The 20,591-nt window shown below is 44.5% G+C and overlaps 1 protein-coding gene across 1 annotated transcript in view; it reads left to right on the forward strand.

The window, feature by feature from the left end:
• Window positions 1–10,925, forward strand: part of LOC138607124 (adenylate cyclase type 1-like) — a 56,191-nt gene extending 45,266 nt beyond the window's left edge. Inside the window, exons 16-20 of the mRNA XM_069679682.1 lie at window positions 4,955–5,101; window positions 5,496–5,594; window positions 7,228–7,342; window positions 7,888–8,012; window positions 8,397–10,925. Coding sequence (XP_069535783.1) covers window positions 4,955–5,101; window positions 5,496–5,594; window positions 7,228–7,342; window positions 7,888–8,012; window positions 8,397–8,729 — 819 coding nt within the window. The 3' untranslated portion in view covers window positions 8,730–10,925. The remainder of the gene's footprint in view (window positions 1–4,954; window positions 5,102–5,495; window positions 5,595–7,227; window positions 7,343–7,887; window positions 8,013–8,396) is intronic.
• Window positions 10,926–20,591: the final 9,666 nt, after the last annotated feature.

Here is a 20,591-nt window from a genome sequence, read left to right on the forward strand (position 1 = left end):
ATCATGAAATCTTAGTCAGCATGAACTACATCCTCGATGTCATCATCATCAGTAGCATCATCATCATTAAGGTTAGAGGTGTTCACAAAGAGCTGGGTCTTTAGCTTCTTCTTAAAGGTGAAAGGGACTCTGCGGACCGAGTGGAGTCTGGTAGCTCGTTCCACCACCGGGAGACGACTGAGGAGAAGAGTCTAGTTAGCTGGATGGAGTGTAGACAAGGATGAGGGTGTTCAGGTTAGCAGGAGCCGTTTTTGTTGCCGTTTTGTAAGCGAGCAACAGAGTTTGAATTTGATGCGGGCGGCAGCTGGGAGCCGGTGATGGGATATGAGCAGTGGAGGGACATGTGCCCCTTTTGTTTTGGGTTGATTGAAGACCAGTCGTGCTGCTGCCTTCTGGATCATCTGCAGAGATTTGAATGTGCATGCAGGAAGGCGTCTTCAGACTTCCTCCAGCAGCTGGAACCAAATTTAAGTTTGTCTGGATCTTGGTAAGGGCTGCACGGTGGTGCAGTGGTTAGCGCTGTCGCCTCGCAGCTAGAAGGTTCCTGGTTCGAATCCTTGTTCGGGCGTAGTGGGCCTTTCTGTGTGGAGTTTGCATGTTCTCCCGTGCATGCGTGGGTTCCCTCCGGGTACTCCGGCTTCCTCCCACAGTCCAAAGACATGCTTGTTCATTGGTGACTCTTAATTGCCCGTAGGTGTGAATGTGAGCGTGACAGGTTGTCTGTCTCTGTGTGTCAGCCCTGTGATTGACTGGTGATCAATCAAGGTGTAACCCCTCCTCTGGGATAGGCTCCAGCCCCCCTCCGAACAGGCAGAGCGGTATAGATGACAGAAGGATCTTGGGTAGATAAAGTTCAGCAGCTAAGATCACTGTTACAGCCACCCTTGCAGCCTGATTACCGCTAACTTTGCACAAACATTGCTGCTGGTCCTTCAGACAGTTTATACTGCTGTGAAACTACAGACGCTGTAGTGACACTGTGAGCCCAGTTTGACCAGGGCATTAATAATCAGGTCTTGTTATAATGCTTAAGAAGTACAAGCTGGACAGTTTGAGATCTTGCCCAGAAATGCCCCTCATGCCCTCCTCGGTTTAATGTGGGAAAATATCTCAGCTGTTTTGGGACAATGGCTCTGCTTCCATCACCCTGTGTTGTGGTGTTAAAGTGGAAGTGTGAGCTGACAGCCCTGTGTGTTTCTGTATCCACTGATTGATGAACATCCCCTCCACTGATCTCGGTTCCTTCCTCGAACCCCCCTCCTCCATTTCTCAGGAAGTGATGAAAACATACATCCTGTCAGGAAATTCAAAGCCTCTCAGGAGGAGAGGCTCGGTTTGTAAACACTGAGACTACGTCCACATTCTTCATGCTGCATACTTGTGTTGTGGAAAACATTTTTTTAAGGTGTGTTGTCTGTATCCAAATTTAGCATGTAAATTTAAAACATGGAGCTGATGGCCCATAACCATTCACAACTGTGACGCGCTTCCTGTCAGGGACATTTTCAAATGAACATCAGTGGGGAAAAGTGGAAGAAAATTCGCCTTCTAATGTTTGAGGTTAAAAGCTGCAAAACTTTTGTGAAGAATCTGTTTTATCTTTGCAAAATAATAAAATAGGAAATCTTCATCTGATGTTAAAATCATACATCTGTTCTGGTTGTACTCTGTATCTGTAACACTTCTGTACATCACAAATTATTAACTGCTAGAGAACTGCAATAAGGACATTGCTTTGATGTTTGACAAAGCTTTATTTTAAAGGAGCAGTTCTCCCCTGGAAAAAAGCCGCTGTCAGTCAAAGCTGGTGCTCTCTGTAATCGATAGAAGCAATAATATTTGAAATTGGCGCCATAGCTGCGGAGAAAGTTGTAGAAACAGCTCGTAGTTTCGCCCATTCTACATTCCTACAACACCCAGCATGCATTGCGCCCCTCCCTCTGAAAGGAACGGCCTAGCGAGAGACGCTGGAGTGACACACTAACGTTTTCAGGTCAAGGACATTGATCGCTGCAGGCGATGGCTCAGAGCGGAACAGAATCTGAAATACGACGAGAATATACCAGTGGATCGTCTAAAAAATCTTCAGGTCTGCAGTCTACATTTCAAACCTGACGATTTTGAACGAGACATGACATCGGAGGCGGGCGTCCTAGATTGAGGAAGTGTAGTTTAGCGAGCTCGCTGGCCTCCGCCAGATGACTCGTTTTACGTAGTCTGGTGGAGGTTTTCCAGGGCCCGTTGGAGAAGCAGATAGCGTCCTCCAAAGGCACAGAGCCAAATTGCTTTTTTTCTTAACATTATGGCGTCAGCTCCCCATGATAGCATGATAGGACTGAGGTTGGAAATCTGCGAACTGGCCCTTTAAGCATATTAGAACAAAATCTGGTGTAAATTGTAGCATAATGAGGAAAACACACACACAGACAAAACAGATAAAACACAAGAACACTCCAAAGCTTTCTCTTTTTAAACATTCAAATTACTTTACCGTCATGCCATGATCATGAACACCTTAAAACAAACTGTGACGTGTTTTTATCACGTAGTCAAAAAGGGAAGAGCGATTTTATAGACCAAATATGAGTAAACATAAAAGGAGTTTGACTCCAGTTTAACATGGCTCTAACACAACAATAGACAGAGCAACAAAGCTGAATAAATAAAGGTAAAGAGTGAAGGACTATTAAGTGCACAAGCATCTGAAAGTGCTAATTTGGCTTAATTATCGTTATAAAGGAACGTGTCATCCAGATGCAAACATTTGGTAGCACCCGTTTTTTAAGTCCTCTAACAACCGTCGGGCTGTGAATCAGGCGGCTCGGGGATCTTCTGAGGCTGAGACTAGTAAACAGTGCAGGCAGGAAGTCAGGAAGGATGTTTCCGGCACAGTGGTGACCCCCTCGGAGCAGCAGTGTATAGAAAGGCTTCCTCTCTTTCCTCTGGGCTAAAGTTCACCCTGACAGTGTATTCATAACACAGCGCAGTGGGACCGCTGCCTGGAACTCAAAGTTTCTCTGCAGCACAATGATTGGAAAACGCATTTTATTGCTTTTGGAAACTAGAGAAGCCTCCTGCAAACATAACGCTGGTTTTGTTTGGTCTTTGTGCTCATATTTAATCCTGACACTTGCACGTGTGTTGGTGTTTTATATCCTATTCTTATATTTCTGATGGACCCGAAACTGTGGGGTCTTGAATCTATACCAGCAGCTGCAATGTATGTTGCATGAACAATTTATGACTGCACGATGCAAGCTTTTACTTGTTTGTACGCCTCCAGTGTAACATTATTTCGCAACAGAACAAATAGAGTATGCAAAGGAAATCTGCAAAAATAGAGATTCCAATGGGAAACTCTGCATCTTAAAGCAATGACATAATGTTTTTCTCGTCTTTGCATGAGTTAATGTAAATTAAATGTCATGTGGAGATATTCAGCAGTAGTTATCGGTACACCAGAAGTGACTCATCCAGACCTCAGTGTAATGAAAGTGATAGTTTTGCCTTAAAAATTAGCATCGCTGCATCTTTCCAGAAACAGCCTCCCTGTGAGAGAGCACAATCCTCACAACACAATGTCCGCACGTCTTTAAAGGGACTACTTCTTCAGTACAAAGAAGCTCAAAGGGAAACAGAAGCTTAATTCATTATCATTCCGCGGTGGAGTCACAAATTTTAAACATCTTGGAAGCAAATAAAACCCAAACTATCTGCACGGCCAGAAACCACCAGAAGCATGAGACAAAAAATCTGCACCACTTTGAAATCAGACTTCCCCTGTATGAAGAATTTGTGAACGTTCCAGGGCGATAAATTAGGTTGTAAACACTTTATAGATGATTAAGAAACATTTGTAAACAAGATTTAACAGATTTATACATCAATGCACAATCATTATTACCTTTACTTATATGAAAGGGCTTAATTTCAGTGTAAAACACATCTTATATCAGAACTTGATTTGCCAGTTGAAACTTGTTGAGTATTAAAGAGCAGCTCCAGTCATGTTTTAAGACATATAAAATGCTCTGCTTGAAATAATAAATTGTACCTGATGTTTTTTTCATTACCTTCTCCTAAGGCATCTCCTCCTTCTCCCTCATTAACCTGGCCCAGCGTTTAGTGGCAACTTAGTAGTCAGCAGTGAGTTTGCAAACCTTACAATGACGGTTACAGCTGGCTCGCGCATCGCTGCAGTGGTTGCCATAGGTTACACATAATGATATGCGTAGCGTCACCCCGTCCATTAACGGGATTGGCTCCTTAGGTTTGTGACGTCTCAAACCTGCCAATCTGAAAGCGTGTTGTTCAGCCTGTCCTTGGTACACTGCAGGTTAAAAGCAGACAGGCCCAGCCATGGAGATGACTGCTGATGTTGTCCCTGATGTGTCTTGTAGCACATGAAGGACACCACATGAAGGGGGTCTTTAAGATATGCTGACAGTGGTTAATTACCTGTAAGTTGTTAAGAAATATATTAAAAGGCTGTCAGGTGTAAAGGCTGGATGGAGGACAAGACAAAGTAACTGATGAGGTCTGAGGCTTTAAAAGCACATAAATGTAGGCTCACTTTTTGGCAAGCAAGAGGTCACTGGTACCCTTTAAAACTTGTGTGTTATGAGATAAATGGTTGAACGACTTATTAACAAACTAATCATTAATATAATCTTTGTACGGGGAGTCTCGTTGTAAAATTGTTGCTTTCCGAACCGTCTCGTGTTCCTCTGCAGCAAATGGATGTTTGAGAATCTTCGATAGCTTTTATTACAAGATAATGGTGGATTCACAGAGTAAGACTGTGACATGTGGTTGAAATGAGTAAGTTAACGAGCTACATGATGCTTCCCACAGGATTCATCTTGGTGATTCCCCTTCCCACAGTGACATTCTTGGTGGTACAGCAGCTACTGTAGATCAAACCCAGCTTTGACATCTTTTCCTTCCCCTCCAGGACCTGTACTACCAGTCCTACGCTCAGGTCGGAGTGCTGTTCGCCTCCATCGCCAACTTCAACGACTTCTACATCGAGCTGGACGGGAACAACATGGGCGTCGAGTGTCTCCGGCTGCTCAATGAGATCATCGCTGACTTTGATGAGGTGAGTCATCGCTTCGTCCCATCGTAAATCTTCCGTATTTTTAATATATATTTTTTCTACGAGGTTTCATGTCAGCCTTTGGGGAATTTTGAGGGAAACTCTGCAGCGCTGTGACCTCATTAACGTCATTCCTAAAGATGACACTGTGGCCATGACTGAGGTTTCTCAAAAATACTCTGTTTACTGATGCGACATGATAAGCAACGGCTGCGGCTGGGAAAGTTCTGCAAAATAAGGAATTACTAACAGATGATGAAGTTTTGGCTTGAGTTAATCTATAATCAGCAACATAAAGTATTAATTTACTAGGATTGTGGTCATGACGGGATGTGAAAAAATAAATTGCATTTCTATGAACTTAAACTGACAGTTTTCTCGTATTGCTCTGCTGCAGCTGATGGACAAAGAGTGCTACAGGGACATCGAGAAGATCAAGACTATTGGCAGCACGTACATGGCCGCTGTAGGGCTGGTTCCTACAACTGCCTCCAAGGTACACATGCAGCAGCTATATTTAGTTTTTGTGTGTTTGCAACACGTTTCACAACTGTTCAGGGTGAAGTATTTCAAGGTAGTGTTGATGTTCTGTCACGTTTCACTCCACAAATCCGCTGTGAGGGATTACAGGCTTCTGTGTGCGTCAGCATGTTCGACATTCATGAAGTTTCTTTGGTGAAATCCTGCAAAGCTGATCAACAAAAGAGGCCTTTCTGCAAAATTGTGCGCAAACGTCTCACTCAGTGACCTGATTTACCTTTGGGGGGAAACCCTGGTGCATGAGTTTGTGGCCTTCATGGATGGTGAGGTGTAAAACAGTGGACAAAAGGAACCTGTACCCTACACAAGTTTATCTGTCAGATACAGTGGTGGGTAAAATACCTGAAGAAATACAGATATCAAACCAGAGAATGACTTTGGTAGTGAAAGTCAGCTGTTCAAATATTACTTCAGTAAAAGTTAAAGTATCAGATCTTTACTGAACTTAAGTATTGAAAGTAAAAGTACAAGTAAATGATCATAAAAAAGACAGTTGGCAGAAATTTGGGGGAACTGAATTTTTATCTGTAAACCACCTTAAAAAAAAGTCACTTGAAGAAAAACAAGGTCGTCACAACTTTAAGAGCTGTTCCTTGACCAGTTCGTCTTCGTCACCACCGCCACCACCGTCACCACCGTCACCACCGTCATCTTTCACCAGAGTAGCTGGTTCCGACGCCGTTGCTGTCTCTAACTGCGTCATGCATCCAGCATCACTGTTGAGTTGTGTTCTACTCACGTAGCCGCTGCTCGCTTGCATCTGACGCCTGGACTTGACACAAACCGCAGGCTTTGACATCCCTTGTTGCACGTTTGCACTGAATTTACCTTCTTCATCTTCTTCTTCGTTTTCTTTCTCTTTTTGTTCCGCTTCTTCTTCTTCAAGGTTTTTACACCAGTCAGTATCCACTATGTTGCATTACTGGCACCCTCAGTCTTTAACCTCTAAGCATGTTTTCAGAAAGAAAAAAATCCACATCATTAGATGACCAAATTTGTCCAGATTCAATTTTGAGTAATGAAGACTCTGAGGGGAAATGGATCGGAGTGGAATCTAAGTCAGACAAGTACAGATACTCCCAGAACATACTTAAATACTGTATTAGAACGTTGTTACATTACACCACTGGTAACATAACCATAAAATGTATGGCGAGCATACACCGATATCTGAACTGAGCTTAACATATTATTCACACATGATTTCTTTAATGCATCACTTAGAGTACTGAATGTTTTCTGATTTGTCAGAGCGTCCTACGTGACGTGGTTTGTTTGCAGCCTTATCTGTTGCACATGCAAGAATGCAAGTTAAAGGCTCCTATTGGAGACTTGTAAACCTTCCCCCAAACATCCTCATAGATGCACATGAAAGATGCACCTTCCATACGAAGAGATCATCCTGTTTGGGATTTTCAGGGTCCAATCTCGTCCGTTTCAAGAGACATAAATCAAAATAGAATCCCTCAAAGATCGAGTGTGTAATCTTGCATTTATTGTCTGTGTCTCTGATGAATGCAAACCCATCACCTCCTTCTGTGTTTTGTGCAAATCTTTCTTTATATGTGTGTTTTTTTTCTGACTCGTAGGCGAAGAAGTCCATCACCTCACATTTATGCACAGTGTCTGACTTTGCCATCGAGATGTTTGACGTCCTGGATGCCATCAACTACCAGTCCTACAATGACTTTGTCCTGAGAGTAGGTGAGTGACAACACACACATACGCACACTGGTCTATATAAACCTTGCTGTGGGAGCTTCTGACCTATTGCACTGGACGCCATGGACGCTCAATGCCGGTAAATTTGGGAGGAAATGCATCACAGAAAGAGCGCTCCCGTGCAGGAAGCTCGTCACAGCGAGACCTGAAGTTCTGGGTTCCATTGTGTTGGGTATCCTGTGGGGAGCCTGCAACAGGAGCCCGTGTTTAATCCCAGCACTGCCTGCTGTACACAATGCCATCCTGTCTGCAGACTGAGGGGCTCCATGTGTAAGAATATGCATATGTTTGTGTGCTTTGCCGAACCCTCTCTGCAGAAATGCAACTTTTGGGAACATGTGTAATAAAGAAAAATAAAGATTGGCCTGGTTTACTTGATGCTATTTTGCAGGTCAACCTCTACAACCTGCAGGACGGTGTGTAGTTGCAGCTTTCAGCAGGAAATATAGAGATTCTTGAAAGCATTAAAACATAAATACGGGTAAAGATCCGGGTGTGTTTCAGCTCTCTTGATGTGTTTACTCCAGGCATCAATGTGGGACCGGTGGTTGCAGGAGTGATCGGAGCCAGGAGACCTCAGTATGACATCTGGGGAAACACAGTGAACGTAGCCAGCAGGATGGACAGCACTGGAGTACAGGGAAAGATACAGGTGTGGTTCTGCAGTACGCCAGTCAAACAGTAGTCTTGTTATGATTGTAAAGTTGCAGGTTTGGTACCATAATGCCTGATGAATCCAAAACCAGGCTCACTCCATATCTGGAAAGCAGATTGTCCTCACTTTCCATCAAGGCTCCTAAAAATTAGTCCATGAAGGGCCCTTAATGGGGTCTGTACAGGACCTATATTGGTATCATGTAGCCCGTGTTTCCTGTCTTAATCCTATTTACATTCCACGTAGGCTCGAGGTGCTCTGGGCCTCAACACAAACCCAATTAAAACTCCGCTTTGAGATGAGTTTCAAAGTTGTGCTTAATGTTTTAAAATATTTTCTGCTCCTCTTCTGTCTCCTCATCCTTCCATCTTTCTCCTGCAGGTGACAGAGGACGTGCATCGCCTCATCACAGACTACTACAACTTTGTTTGCCGCGGTCAGGTCAGCGTGAAGGGCAAAGGTCAGATGCTCACGTACTTCCTGGAAGGACGTCGGTCAGCGAGCCGGCCGGTTCAGAACCAGCAGCAGCCAGCCAGCTCCGAGCGCCGGTCCAGCGCCTTTAACCACGGCAGCGTGTGCACCCGGCTGAGCCCCGGCCCTACGGTCACCACCTACGCCTCCATCAGGACCCCGAGCCCGAGCACCACCAAACCCACCACCTCCACCAGCACCACCACCAGGTACCTGCCCTCTGCCCCCACAGCGATGGTGTGATGGATGCTGTCTCAAAGGCGACCGTGGAGGCGGGGAACTAGCATGGGTGTCTGTAGCAGAGAGAGCTCGTTGAAAGAGGAAGTAGAGCCACTCTTCTTCTACTGTCCGACACTCATCGCCCAATGGGAGGCCTTGACTCAAGTCTGGACCACCGTTAAGACTTACACAGGAGTCTGAGGTGGATCAGACCCTCGCACACTCCAGCTCTGTTTGTAGGATGCTTCAGCCACGTTGCTCTGTTATAAATCAGAGGCCAAGTGCATCTCCGGGATTTCCGAGTCGACTCACAGAAACTGCATCCACTCCAATAAGAAACTGCATCAAATAAAAACTGACAGTGTAGCATGCATCCAGATAATTCCTTTAACGACTTTAGCTGACCCTTTTATCTCAGTGTAAAACCAAAACAGTGCTGTTGCCTTGGCGACCGCTCCTCACATGAGTTTCTTGCCATTTTTTTTGTTGCCTTTTAGATCTTTTATTGATTTATTGGACAACCGTTCAGTTCATTACAGGTGTCCGAGAGATACATGTTTTTAAAGCCAAATGTAGAATTGTAAACGGCAGTTATGGTAGAAAGTTGCCAAAATACAACCGGGCATCGCCTTCAATCATTTCCAGGTCGGCGATGCCGCACGTTTACTTCACGGCCCTTCACGTTAACCCTCTAACGGCACATGAGGTGAACTCTTCTTGATTCCCTGAGCCGAGCCGCTCAGCGTCTTTAAGTGCATGATGCCACCGCTGCATTTCAGTCATGTTTGCTGTCTGTTTCCCTGTGATGCTTGACTTCCAGATTCTTCCTCGTCAAAGTGTAGCAATAAAGCGGTCTGTCTCCTCTCTCAGCCTCCTCACCCCCTGCATGCTGTAGCCAGCTGGATCCTCTTTTTGACCTGATAGTGTATGTAGCCAATAGAGTGTGTGTAGCTAGCCACACCAGTCTGTATCTCTGTGGAGCATGACTTAGAAAACTTATTTTCTGTATTGTGCGAGTGTGATTCCTTCCTCACAGGGTTATATTTAAAAAAGAACACCTTTTCTGCGTGCTTGTTTATTAATAAGAAATATTTTTATTGTTGAGATATTCTGTTTTACTATTTTTATGAACTAAAAAGCTGCTTTGGTAGAGAGAAGAAATACTGCTGTTTATGAGGAGACACCCAAACCTCGGTGTCTGGCTTCCTCATACAAACCCAGATGATTTATTTTATGGTAAAGCATGCTACTCACAGTACGGCTAACCACAGCCATTAACTCTCCTCTAATCTGTCCCAGCATGCACCGCCTGCAAGCCTGTGGCTCCGACATGCATGCTTTGATGAAGCTAATACAGGCCGAGCAGCGCACACACAGTGACTCTGTTATAATGTCCTCATGCATGCGCTAAAGGTAGCGGTCCTCTTGAATGTAAGGTGCTTTTTTGACCCGTGTCTTCTTCATGAGTTTTTTGAGTGCGAGGACATTTTCAGGACGGCGTGACATCAGGAAGTGGGAGGGGGGGGGGCTCCTCCTCCTTCTCCTCCCCCGCTCCTGCAGGTAGCTGGTTTTTCAAATGTGCCAACCTATTTTCATAAACATATCAAACTTTTTCTTGTCGAGCTGTAGCACAACTGAATGTGTGGCTACAGTTGATGTGGACTTTATTTATTTACCTTCTGTTGTTGTTGTTGAATGCCTGTTTCTGCTGTTCGAGCTGAACAGTTTTCTAACTCAAAATAACGGCAAGTGTTGATTTTTGGAGCGACTATAACCTGACTGAAATGATGTTGTTGTTCTTCTTATCATACTTAACATAGATTTTAAAGTCTATATCGTAGCTTGAACGCTAACTTTGAGTTTCTAAGAGATTAAAAATGAGGATTTTTATACACTTGCTTTAAACAGTTGATGGGACGTTGGTGGAGAGGACTTCTGTACAATATTTTCCTGTAAATTGGATATTTTCATACTGTATGATACGGGTTCAATTGTTATATGTAGGTATTACTAGCTATTATTGTACATTGTAGAGTCTTTTTCAGAGATATATTACAAATGATCCGATATTTGTCAAGTTCTTTTGTTGCAGATGTATTTATCGAGATGTTTTATGTGAATGTACATTTTGTTAAAGATGATATTTTATACTAAGTGTTTGCACTGCGACGATGTTGACGTATTAAGATGGTAAAAATAAAGCCAGAGGGGATGCGTCTCCTGAAGTACGAGGGCTCTTCCTGTGCTCGTCTGAGCTCACGCACGCACACACATATGGAGAGGCCATCAAACTCGGCTATAAAGTTACGTAACAGAAGAAAAACACAGTAGCTGATGTAAGCAGCAACATCGGGGTCAATGTCAGCCCGATTGCGCAGTGTTTTTACAGGAGGAGCCTCACGCTGATGTTATGAACACGTCAGCTATCAGAAAAACACCACAGCAGAGTGTGTGTGCATGTGGAGGGCAGATACTGTACGATACGTGTGCATAACAAACACCCACATTTGTTATTCAGACCTCGTGAAGTTTGTTACGGGAAGGAAAACAAACTGTTTAATGTCAGACAGATGTTTTTGAGAGGGTTCATGTGATCAGGGTTGAAACTAAAGTCATCAGTTCATCTTCAATTAATCATTAATAACAATAATAATATCCTCTCTGTGTACAGTACTTCAATGTTACAAAGTTATTCCACAATAGAAAACATAAAAGGGTTCTCATATTTTTATATGTTTATTGATCAAAGTGAAAAAGTTCAAACTGCATAATCCCGTGTTTTTCCAGAAATACATGTTTAAAAAGGTCGCCTCTGAAACGTGCGGTTCAGAAGAGCTGCAGGTTTCTACGTAGAACCTTGCTTTCGCTAAAATCGACCAATCATCATTCACACTCGTTCACCTCAGGCTGCATTCTCGCACGAGCTTGTAGTCTTTGTCATTCTGAAACCTCCTGGTGATTCTGGCTCGTACATATAAGGCCGAATAACCGATCCTAGAGCAGCCATGTTTTCTACAACTTTGGAGTGACAGCGCAGTGCGGTAACTCCCCCACGTGGGGGAGGGGCTACGCGGTCACTCCAAACACTGTCAGCCAATCGTGGCTAAGGTCTGACCTTTGAATGGCAAAACGGCTTGCTGGTTTCAGGAGGAAGGAGAGGCTCCGAAAAATGATTAAATTGAAATATGTATAAGATTTTTAAAAAGAAACAAACTTCAAAAACACATTAGAATATTAGAAAATTGATTGCATAGGAAAAATGAGAGCTGAGAGAGGCTCCATAGATAATGGATGGATGGATCTGTCCAGACTTATAGATATACAGTATAAGGAGGAATTAAGGGACCTTAAATAAAGGTATTGATTTTATTTTTGGGCTAAATGAAACATGTTTGATCGCACTGAATACATTTCAGAGGGAAACCTACATGTCCTCTTAGAGACTATTTTTACAGAGCAGAACAGAAGACAGATGTAGATATGGTGTTTCTGACAAAGGGACATGACATGAGGTCACAAGCATGTTGACTTTTGACCTCCAAATTCCTATCAGGTCTTCAATAGCTGCGTCTCAATTCAGGGGCTGCATCCTTCAAAGGACGTGGTCTACGAATCTAGTCTACGGAGGATTTCATGTTTGGGTCACCAGCTGTTCCCGCCCTTAACCTTGCGCCACCAAACGTTGCTCCTGTCGCCTAGCAACAGGTAGCTAGCAGGCTTACTAGCTATCATAACTAACGTAGTTTAGTCGCGAAGATAATTTGTTTTAAGGCCCCCTTCTTTTTTTAATTGCTAGATATTCTGAGTTAAAACCGAAAACGTTTACATTTAAAGTGTACTCCTCGGCCGTTTAAGTGTCCGTCATCTCGTTTGATTTAGCACGCAATGAATCTCGGGATACGTTGGGAAAAGAAGGCAGCATCTAAAGGAGCCTTTGAATTGGGAGAGCCTTCAACACGCCGCTGTGACGCAATCAGCCTTCAAATACGTCCTTATAAGGATGCAGCCCCTGAATTGGGACACAGTTAATGAGTTAACGTTTGTGCCAAATTTTAAGATATTCCCTTCTTTCTTTCTTAGGTATTGGGTTGGGTTCAACAGAGTGACCTCATACCTGGAGCAAGCAGGAGGAAAACATCACAAATGTCGTCCAATGTCATTGGAAAGTCTTGAAGTTTAAATCCAATCACTGACATGAGTCACAGCATCACCCCATTTCTTACCCCAGATTCCTGATATTGTGCATGCAGGCTCTTTGAGTCGTCATTAATGTGATTAAATCCACCTGTGGATTTTCTGCCCTGAAAGGTCAGAGGTCAAGATCCAATGTTCTGTTCCCCCTAAAGACGTCAGCGCCTGTCACATCACCGTCAGTGTCTGAGAGCAGAGGGCCTGAAGTCTGCACAGACACATTTGGTAACATGTGCGCAGAGCTGGTTAGCAGTGCGTGTTAATCCTGTGGTAACGACATGAAAAATAATGTTTCTATTAAATGAGAGTTTCTCTGACTGTGTTAGACTTTCAAAATAAAGCTTGAGGTTTGGACGTGCAGGGGGCCGTTTAGTCTAAGGTGTTTGGAAAGGTTTAACTATTAAAACTGCCTGGTTAAGTTTTAGATCCTAGTTTAGGCAAAAATATGTGCATTATTTATTTAAAGCTACTTCAAAGAACTTTATGTGGATCCCTGTGGAGAAAGATCTGATCTTACCCTGTCCATGTGTAAGTTGTGTTATCCAGCAAAGAAAATCCTCCTGCTGTCTTTGTCCAGTCGGTCGTATCGCTCACTGTCAATCTTTTCCAGGGAAAATGTCAACGAAGGATGTTTCGGCAGCGCGCAGTCCCGGCTGTCTGAAGCTCCGGTGCTCGTTCAAGAGTGAACGCTAACACACTTCTGTGCTCAGAGGCCGACATCAAGCAGTCAGCTGATCATTTGCAATGTTTTTCTTTTCTTCTTCTATCAAGTTTGATGTAAACAAATTTTTTTCGGCTTTTTGCAGCATGTTTTTGTCATCTGCAGCGCGCTTCTGTCTTTGCATGTGTTTCTGAATTTGTCGGCCACTGTAGTAGTCTTCGTCTTCGTCTTCTCTCACCCCATCTCTCCTTCTTCCTGCAACAACTACGGTCTCGCGCGAGACTTCTCCGTGAGCGAGACTTGGTTACTGACAACAACAGAGAGAATAAGGTAAAGTAGCATGGCTGCCACAGTGTTGTCAGACTTATTATAACGATCTGAGCCTGTCAGGAGCAAAAACAAGCGCGTTTAGTGGCTGGATATTGGCGTATGCCCCGTGCCCCGTTTACATTGTATCTCATTTGGCAGCTGCCGGCCGGTGCTCCCTCCCTGAATACTGGATCGATTTCAATGATTGTTGTCTCCACTCGTCACTTACACACAAATCACCTTGAGTCACAGCAACTTGGTGAAAACACAGCTGTAAAAGTAACTGCATAGAAATCTTCTCACTGATGGTCTTGTTTGCCTTTGCAGGTCATAAAGAGGCATCAGGATTAATTTTGGTGTGTTTCATAACCATCTAAAACTCCTCACAGGAGCATTAATTGTAGTTACAGAACGTAACTTCTGTGCTTTTGTTTTCACACAAGAAAGAAACCCCCCGGTCTTCTGGTCAGAGAAACTGTGTTGTTTGGCCATCCAACTACTCCCCCCCCTGGGGCCTCTTCCCCACATGGACTTCTCTCACTCTTTATACTACATCAATGGACTCTGACCGCACATCAAAACCTTTCGCTAGAGGGCCGTCTCCAGAAACTAGGTTAGAGGGGTTCTTACTTTGAGAACATACGTCATGACTACGTGACTGAGCCTAAAAAACTGAAGTACCCCAGCGCCTTCCAAAAAACCCGGTGCTTTCTGATCTGCCATATCTGTCATTAACTTAGAACTACTCTGCTTGAAGGAGCCAGTCGTGGCTGCTTGGGAAATGGGAAACAAACTGCACTCTCTGGTGTACAACCGTTCTTCTACAGTCGTCCTGTTTGGGAGCCGTCAGGAGTGTGAGAAAGACGTCAGTGTGCTCCACATGTTTCTGTCTCCTCAACCATCCCGACCCTTCACCCCCCCCGAAAGAAGAATCTAACGTACGAACAGGAGGTCGAAAAGGAAAAAGAAAACAAAACAAACTCTGGTTGTGATCATTGTGTGTGTGTGTGTGTGTTTGTGTGAGTGTGAGGGGATGTTTCGAGTCCTGTCACAGGAAGAGCCCACTTCCAAACAGTCATCAGCGATGTGAAAATGTGTGTGTGTGTGTCTGTGTATAGTAGAGCAGCTGGAAGTGCGGTGGCATGTGCAGCATCCTGAGTGACAGGTTGTCATGGCAACACAAAAAGATGGTGGCCTGACACGAGGAAAAAAAAACACAGATCAAGGTTGTGTTTTTGAGCGAGTAAATGATAAACCAGTCGGCCTTCTTCTTCTCTGTGATTCATGCTGATTGTAACAGGACGTCAATACTCCACTTTTTGATGATATCGGACGCATTTACAGCAGTAGAAGAGTGTGTGTGTGTGTGTGTGTGTGTAAGTGTGTGTGTGTGTGTGTGTGTGTGTAAGTGTGTGTTTACCACCTGCTGGACTCTCTGATAGGGTCAAACACGCCCAGGCTCGACGTACACACTCACACGCTCTGAGATAAGTGAGCGGAAACGGCCCTTTTACAGCTGCGGCTCAGCGTCTATCAGCAGCCTGAGTCAGACGCTGCCGGGGGGACATCAGAGCGGTGACGCAGCCAGCGGGAAACTCAGCGGGGTTAACGATAGTTTTACTGCCCCCCCTCCCCGCCCCTCCCTCGCACTGCTTACCCAATGACCCTGTGTGTCATAACATCCCTTACAGTAAGCCCTGCTGGAATCTGCACAGTGGAGCGTGGGAGGACAAACATTTACCTCCATTGCTTAAGTGTGTGTACATATGTGCATGACTTTGTATTTTCATCTTTTATACATCCATCTGCGTGCAGGTTTGTGCGTGTGTGTGTTTGTGTCTGTGTTTAAGTGAGCGCATTCTTGAGTGTGAGTGAGGCCAAACAAGTGTTGAACTCAAAGCTCAACGTCAAACATGCATTACGTCTGCAGCAGGTACCTGAGAACAAACTCAAGAGTCTCTCAGTTAGAAAATAAAGAACGCCTCTCCTCCTGGATCACTGGTTACCAAGCTGGGGGTCATGACTCTGAATGGGGCGCAAAGTAAGGGGGCTTTAACATTCGGGACCCAGGCCCATGTGATTCACATGCTTTTCTACACTTGTTGCCATGTCGCTTAGTTGACGATACTCCTCTTCTTCTCCTTGTTTTTGAGGTGCATTACCGCCACCTTCGGCTTCAGAGTGCAACCGCAAGTGTACTCGAGTACGGAACAAAATTATTAATGTGAACGCTGACCAGCGGGGGAGAGGACGGGGGACAGGGGCAACCGTACTCGGGTACTGGTAATGTGAAAACGCCCTGAGTCTGATGGGTCTGCAGGAAAGAGGAGGAAAGACATTTCTGTCCTTGCTGATTATGATGAGCTTTGTGGCTGCGTAGATGGAAGGCAGGGTTTGTCATTGGAGCAATACAGAGAGTTACTCTACACAAAAAGGGATGTAAGTTCGGCTGTTTGGCGCTTGAAGAACCAGGAGGCAGAAATCTGTGCAAAGAAACGTGCACTTTTATTTTATTAACCAAAAACCAAAAAGGAGCAAATACAAGAGTCCCAGGTGAATCAACACAAATCAAATAAATTTAAAAATGACTGAATACAGCTTCACAGCGAGCTGCTACCAACAGCTATCCCCCAGACAATGCCTGGGTCACTCTTATACCTTTCCTGGCCCCGCCCTAATTGGATCAAACCATTGCAGGGGGTAAGGGAGACCAGAGAGGTTAGAAACAAGTACAGACACAAAACAGCGACATGGTACGACAATATTTCAAAGTTCAAGCACATTAAAACAGATTGACAATATGAAACATGATGATGATCTCTTAAGGTAAAACAAGAAACTAATTGAGGGCAGCACGTCGGGTCTAACCAGGCACAGGTGGCCTCCCTGAGCCTGATCACTCTCCTGCTGCAGGAGCTGTAATCTGCGGCAGGTGAAAAGATAACGAGGAAACATTTTCACAGTTTTGGCCGTTACGTGACGCTTACGTGACGCTTAAGTGTCGCGCACGTTCGTCTGACGCCTCAGTGTCATCGGTGATGACATGCTTCATAAAGGTTGCTGTTGGAGAAAGTGATAACGTTTCTGATGTTTTTCAAATCTTTTTTTTATGAAACCTCGGGGGTTAAATCTGGAGCAGGTTCCCGGTACAGACTGTTTGCTCCATTTTGAGTGTCACACTGTTTGCCAAAAAACAGATAAGATTCATAACAAGTGATTCAACATCAAGGATCACATTTTAAACTTAATCGAAGCCATATGCAAGGACTAAAGCTGTCAGGCGCTCTCGGTTCGCAGAGCTGAAAACATTCTTCCAAGAACTTCAGGCAGTGAAAGAAAACGTTTCCTCGAGGTCTCGATCGAGAGCCAAAAACACAAACTTCTCTCTCCTCTGATGAGATGAGAAAAACATCCCCCACAAGGTTCCTCATCAAGGATTTCCCCAGCGCGCCCGTGTTATTCTCCATCTCGTACGTTGTGTTTTCCCTGCACAGATACACACACGGTCAATGAACTGCATGTTGTGTAAGAACAGCAGTGACCCTTACTAACCTTGTGTTGCTGCTCCTGCATGTTTGGTCTCTTCTGAACGTCCACGCAGATGGAATGTGACGAGCCGAGAGAAAACACCTTCAAACCCGGGCGGCAAGATGTCATAATAACCTCCAAAACAGGGCGGCCCGGGGTGACCTGAGGTAAACCGATAAACCACAGGAAAACAGGTCTGCATAACAATGCCCTGACCTACAGACTGGCATGTGCGGACAGACACGGGACATCCCATCGTTAACATTACAAAACCACCTCTGGCGTCTCGCCAGGCAGTTTGAGTTTGTAGAAATTGAGTTTGAAATTGAGTTTCTGCTGTGAGCGCTTTAATAACGTGTGGAATGAAAGAAAACGTGATCAGCAGCAGGTCTTTCCAGGAAAAATGTAATCCACAGACTGATGAGCAGTTTCTATGAGCTTCAAAGAAATGTTAAATGTTCTGAGAAGCACAAAGAAAGTATATTCATCGCTCAGATCCACTTCATGAATAAAAAGCTCCACTTGTCTGGAATAAAGAAACAAGGTGATGTGTTTTTCTTTTGCAAAGGCCTTCAGACGTTGTGGATATTGTGACGATAGGACAAAACAGTTTTCGTTTAAATATCTTGTAAAGAATCCGAGACTGAGGTCAAGTTTTAGGTTTTTTAGACACGAGCAATGTCTGTCTCTGATGCTAAGCGGCTAAATGGTATGTTGCTGTTGTTGCTCGGTTTGGTTGTCTCTATCCTGCATCTCCCTCTATCCCACTTTTCGGCCCATCCAGAGCCTGCTCCAGGTTTCTGCCACTGCTGCCAAATGTTGCAGAGTGCCGCTCATGGTGGATTCATGTTGTGTTTCTCTGTAACATAAAAAAAGAGAACGCTCTCGACCTACTCTTTTTGTAAAGTGTCTTGGGATAACTTTGGTTGTGATTTGGCGCTCAATATTGGTTGTTACCTTTTTATCATTCCTCTGTCTCGGCCTTGTTTACAGCTGTGGACGGCCCTGTGCTCCAGTCAGCTACTTTTGTAATAGTTACGTCTCAGTGTTAACGAAAATAATGACGAAAAATGATCGTCGACGACATTTTTTCGATGACGAAGACGGGACATTGACGAGCTAAAAATAGATCAACGACACAGATGTTTTGTTTTCGTTACCAGACGAGAAGGGACTGAGATGTTCGTGGTGAGCTGTCGGATATCTAAAATGCATATTTCCCCCCAAAGTGCATTTAATCTATCTGTCAAAATACAATTCATTCCTGGAACTGGGTAACCCGGTTGAGACAACAGGTATCATGAAGGTGGTTGTGAACTTTCTCTGTTGACCCAGGCTTTCTGCTCCAGGCTCTGAGCGCGCTCACAGAAAAATGGCCATTTTAGGCGCCATTTGATGCTTCTTCCACACAAAAAGGAGCGATCATCGGCTGTCTGCTTCAGTCAGACTGCTGAGAAGCGATGATGAAAAGTCATCATTAGATTCTATCATGCATGATGATGCCCATGCAAGGTCAGAGGTCACCTCATTCAGGCATTTTGTTTCCTGGTTGTCTGTCTCTCTGTCTGTCCGTTCACCTTACTTCAGCACGATGTGTACGGAGCGCCTAGAAGAAAATGCAAATCTGTAACCACTTTGACACAGGTAGAGCTGATTAGATTTTGGAGGTCAAAGGTCAAGATCATTGTGACCTAATGTCACCAAACGTCCTCACAGCCTGGTCAGGAAAAATACACCGCTCAGCTGATAGAAGCACAAATGCAGCTTCATGTGGGGCCTCAAATGTTCGTGTGACGCTCGTTCGCTGCGCTTGTTGTAGTCAGAAAAAAATACATTTTTCAACTGTAATTCCGTGTTGCACATTTATTTGTTCCCCTCGGGGACAATGAAGATGAAAGTGGAGTAAAGTTGAGCCAAATAGAGTCAAAGCCTCCGACATTACAAAGAGACGTTATCAGATTGAAGCTCTTCCTCACACGTTATGATCTCCAGTCTTTATTTACTGCTCTGAGCTCTTTGATGTGGATGTTCTGGACACACTGTTCTATTGTAAGTGAAGAAAGGATCTCCAGACACAGATTTGATGAGCGAGAGGGGAGGAGTGTAAGGAAAGTAACAGTGAGTCTGGAATGAAAACCTTTAAATGGGGACATAATGATGTTCAATCCGACCAACACAGCTTCCCTGACCCATTCATGAGATTGTTTCCAGTTAACTTTGCCAAGTGCAATCCTCTGGCTTCCTCCGTCTTCTCATTAGAGCCACGAGAGCGAGGGAAGCACTGCAGCTACACACACACACACACACACACACACACACACACACAGTCACTCAGAGAGAGGAGGAAACTAAACACAATGGATGCTGGCGCATGGGAGCCTGGATTTCCTGGGTTTCCCACACACAAGTGTACAATCACAATTCACAAACATATACACTTATTCGGAAACACACCAAAACACACAAACACACACACGTGAACCATCATGCAACATGCCAAGACGCCGCGGTCTAACGAATAAATCCATTTCCCCTTTCACGACATGAAAGCAGCGAGAGTGTCCGCCATGAACGACCCCGGCTCCGTTTCAATGTTTCTCTCCCAGACCTCATCTGCGACCTGCCTGTTTAATAAGACGTGGATTATCCGATTAAGGAAATCTTGTGAGAAGGAGAGGAGAAGAAAAAGAACAACTTTGCTGGGGATTAGCGTCATTGTGCCCGCTCACATCACATTCCTGGCCGCTGATTCTCAGCCCTGGGAGAGGACACTGGTTAACCAGAGCAGGCCAGCGACGTGTCCTCCCGGGACCAGGGACAAGGCCGGTCGGTCCACTCGCACCAGAGCTCCCATCCGCACCAGAACTCCAGCTTTAAAGATGCAGCTCACTCATCTGCACGATCTGCACACAATGACATACAAGTGCTTTAATGTAATTTAATCCTAAATCATGTTATCAGATCTAATTTAAGTCTGTACCAACAAACCTACTGAGAGTGCTTTTCCAGCTTGTGATGCTAACCTTGTGATGCTAACCTTGTTACCACTGTTTGATCATTTAGACTTTTTAATGCTTAGTTATCAGTCAAAGACCAGTAACCATCATGTAAGCTCAAACTTGTATGTTTACATGTGGTGTTTCTCTGTCCTCCTGTCTTTCTGTGTATCCTTCAGGCCTAACAGATATCTTACAAGT

The sequence above is a fragment of the Semicossyphus pulcher genome, unplaced genomic scaffold (assembly GCF_022749685.1).
Source record: "Semicossyphus pulcher isolate SPU_LCO1_2020_fin unplaced genomic scaffold, fSemPul1.0.p SCAF_4, whole genome shotgun sequence".
Classification (NCBI taxonomy): Eukaryota; Metazoa; Chordata; class Actinopteri; order Labriformes; family Labridae; genus Semicossyphus; species Semicossyphus pulcher.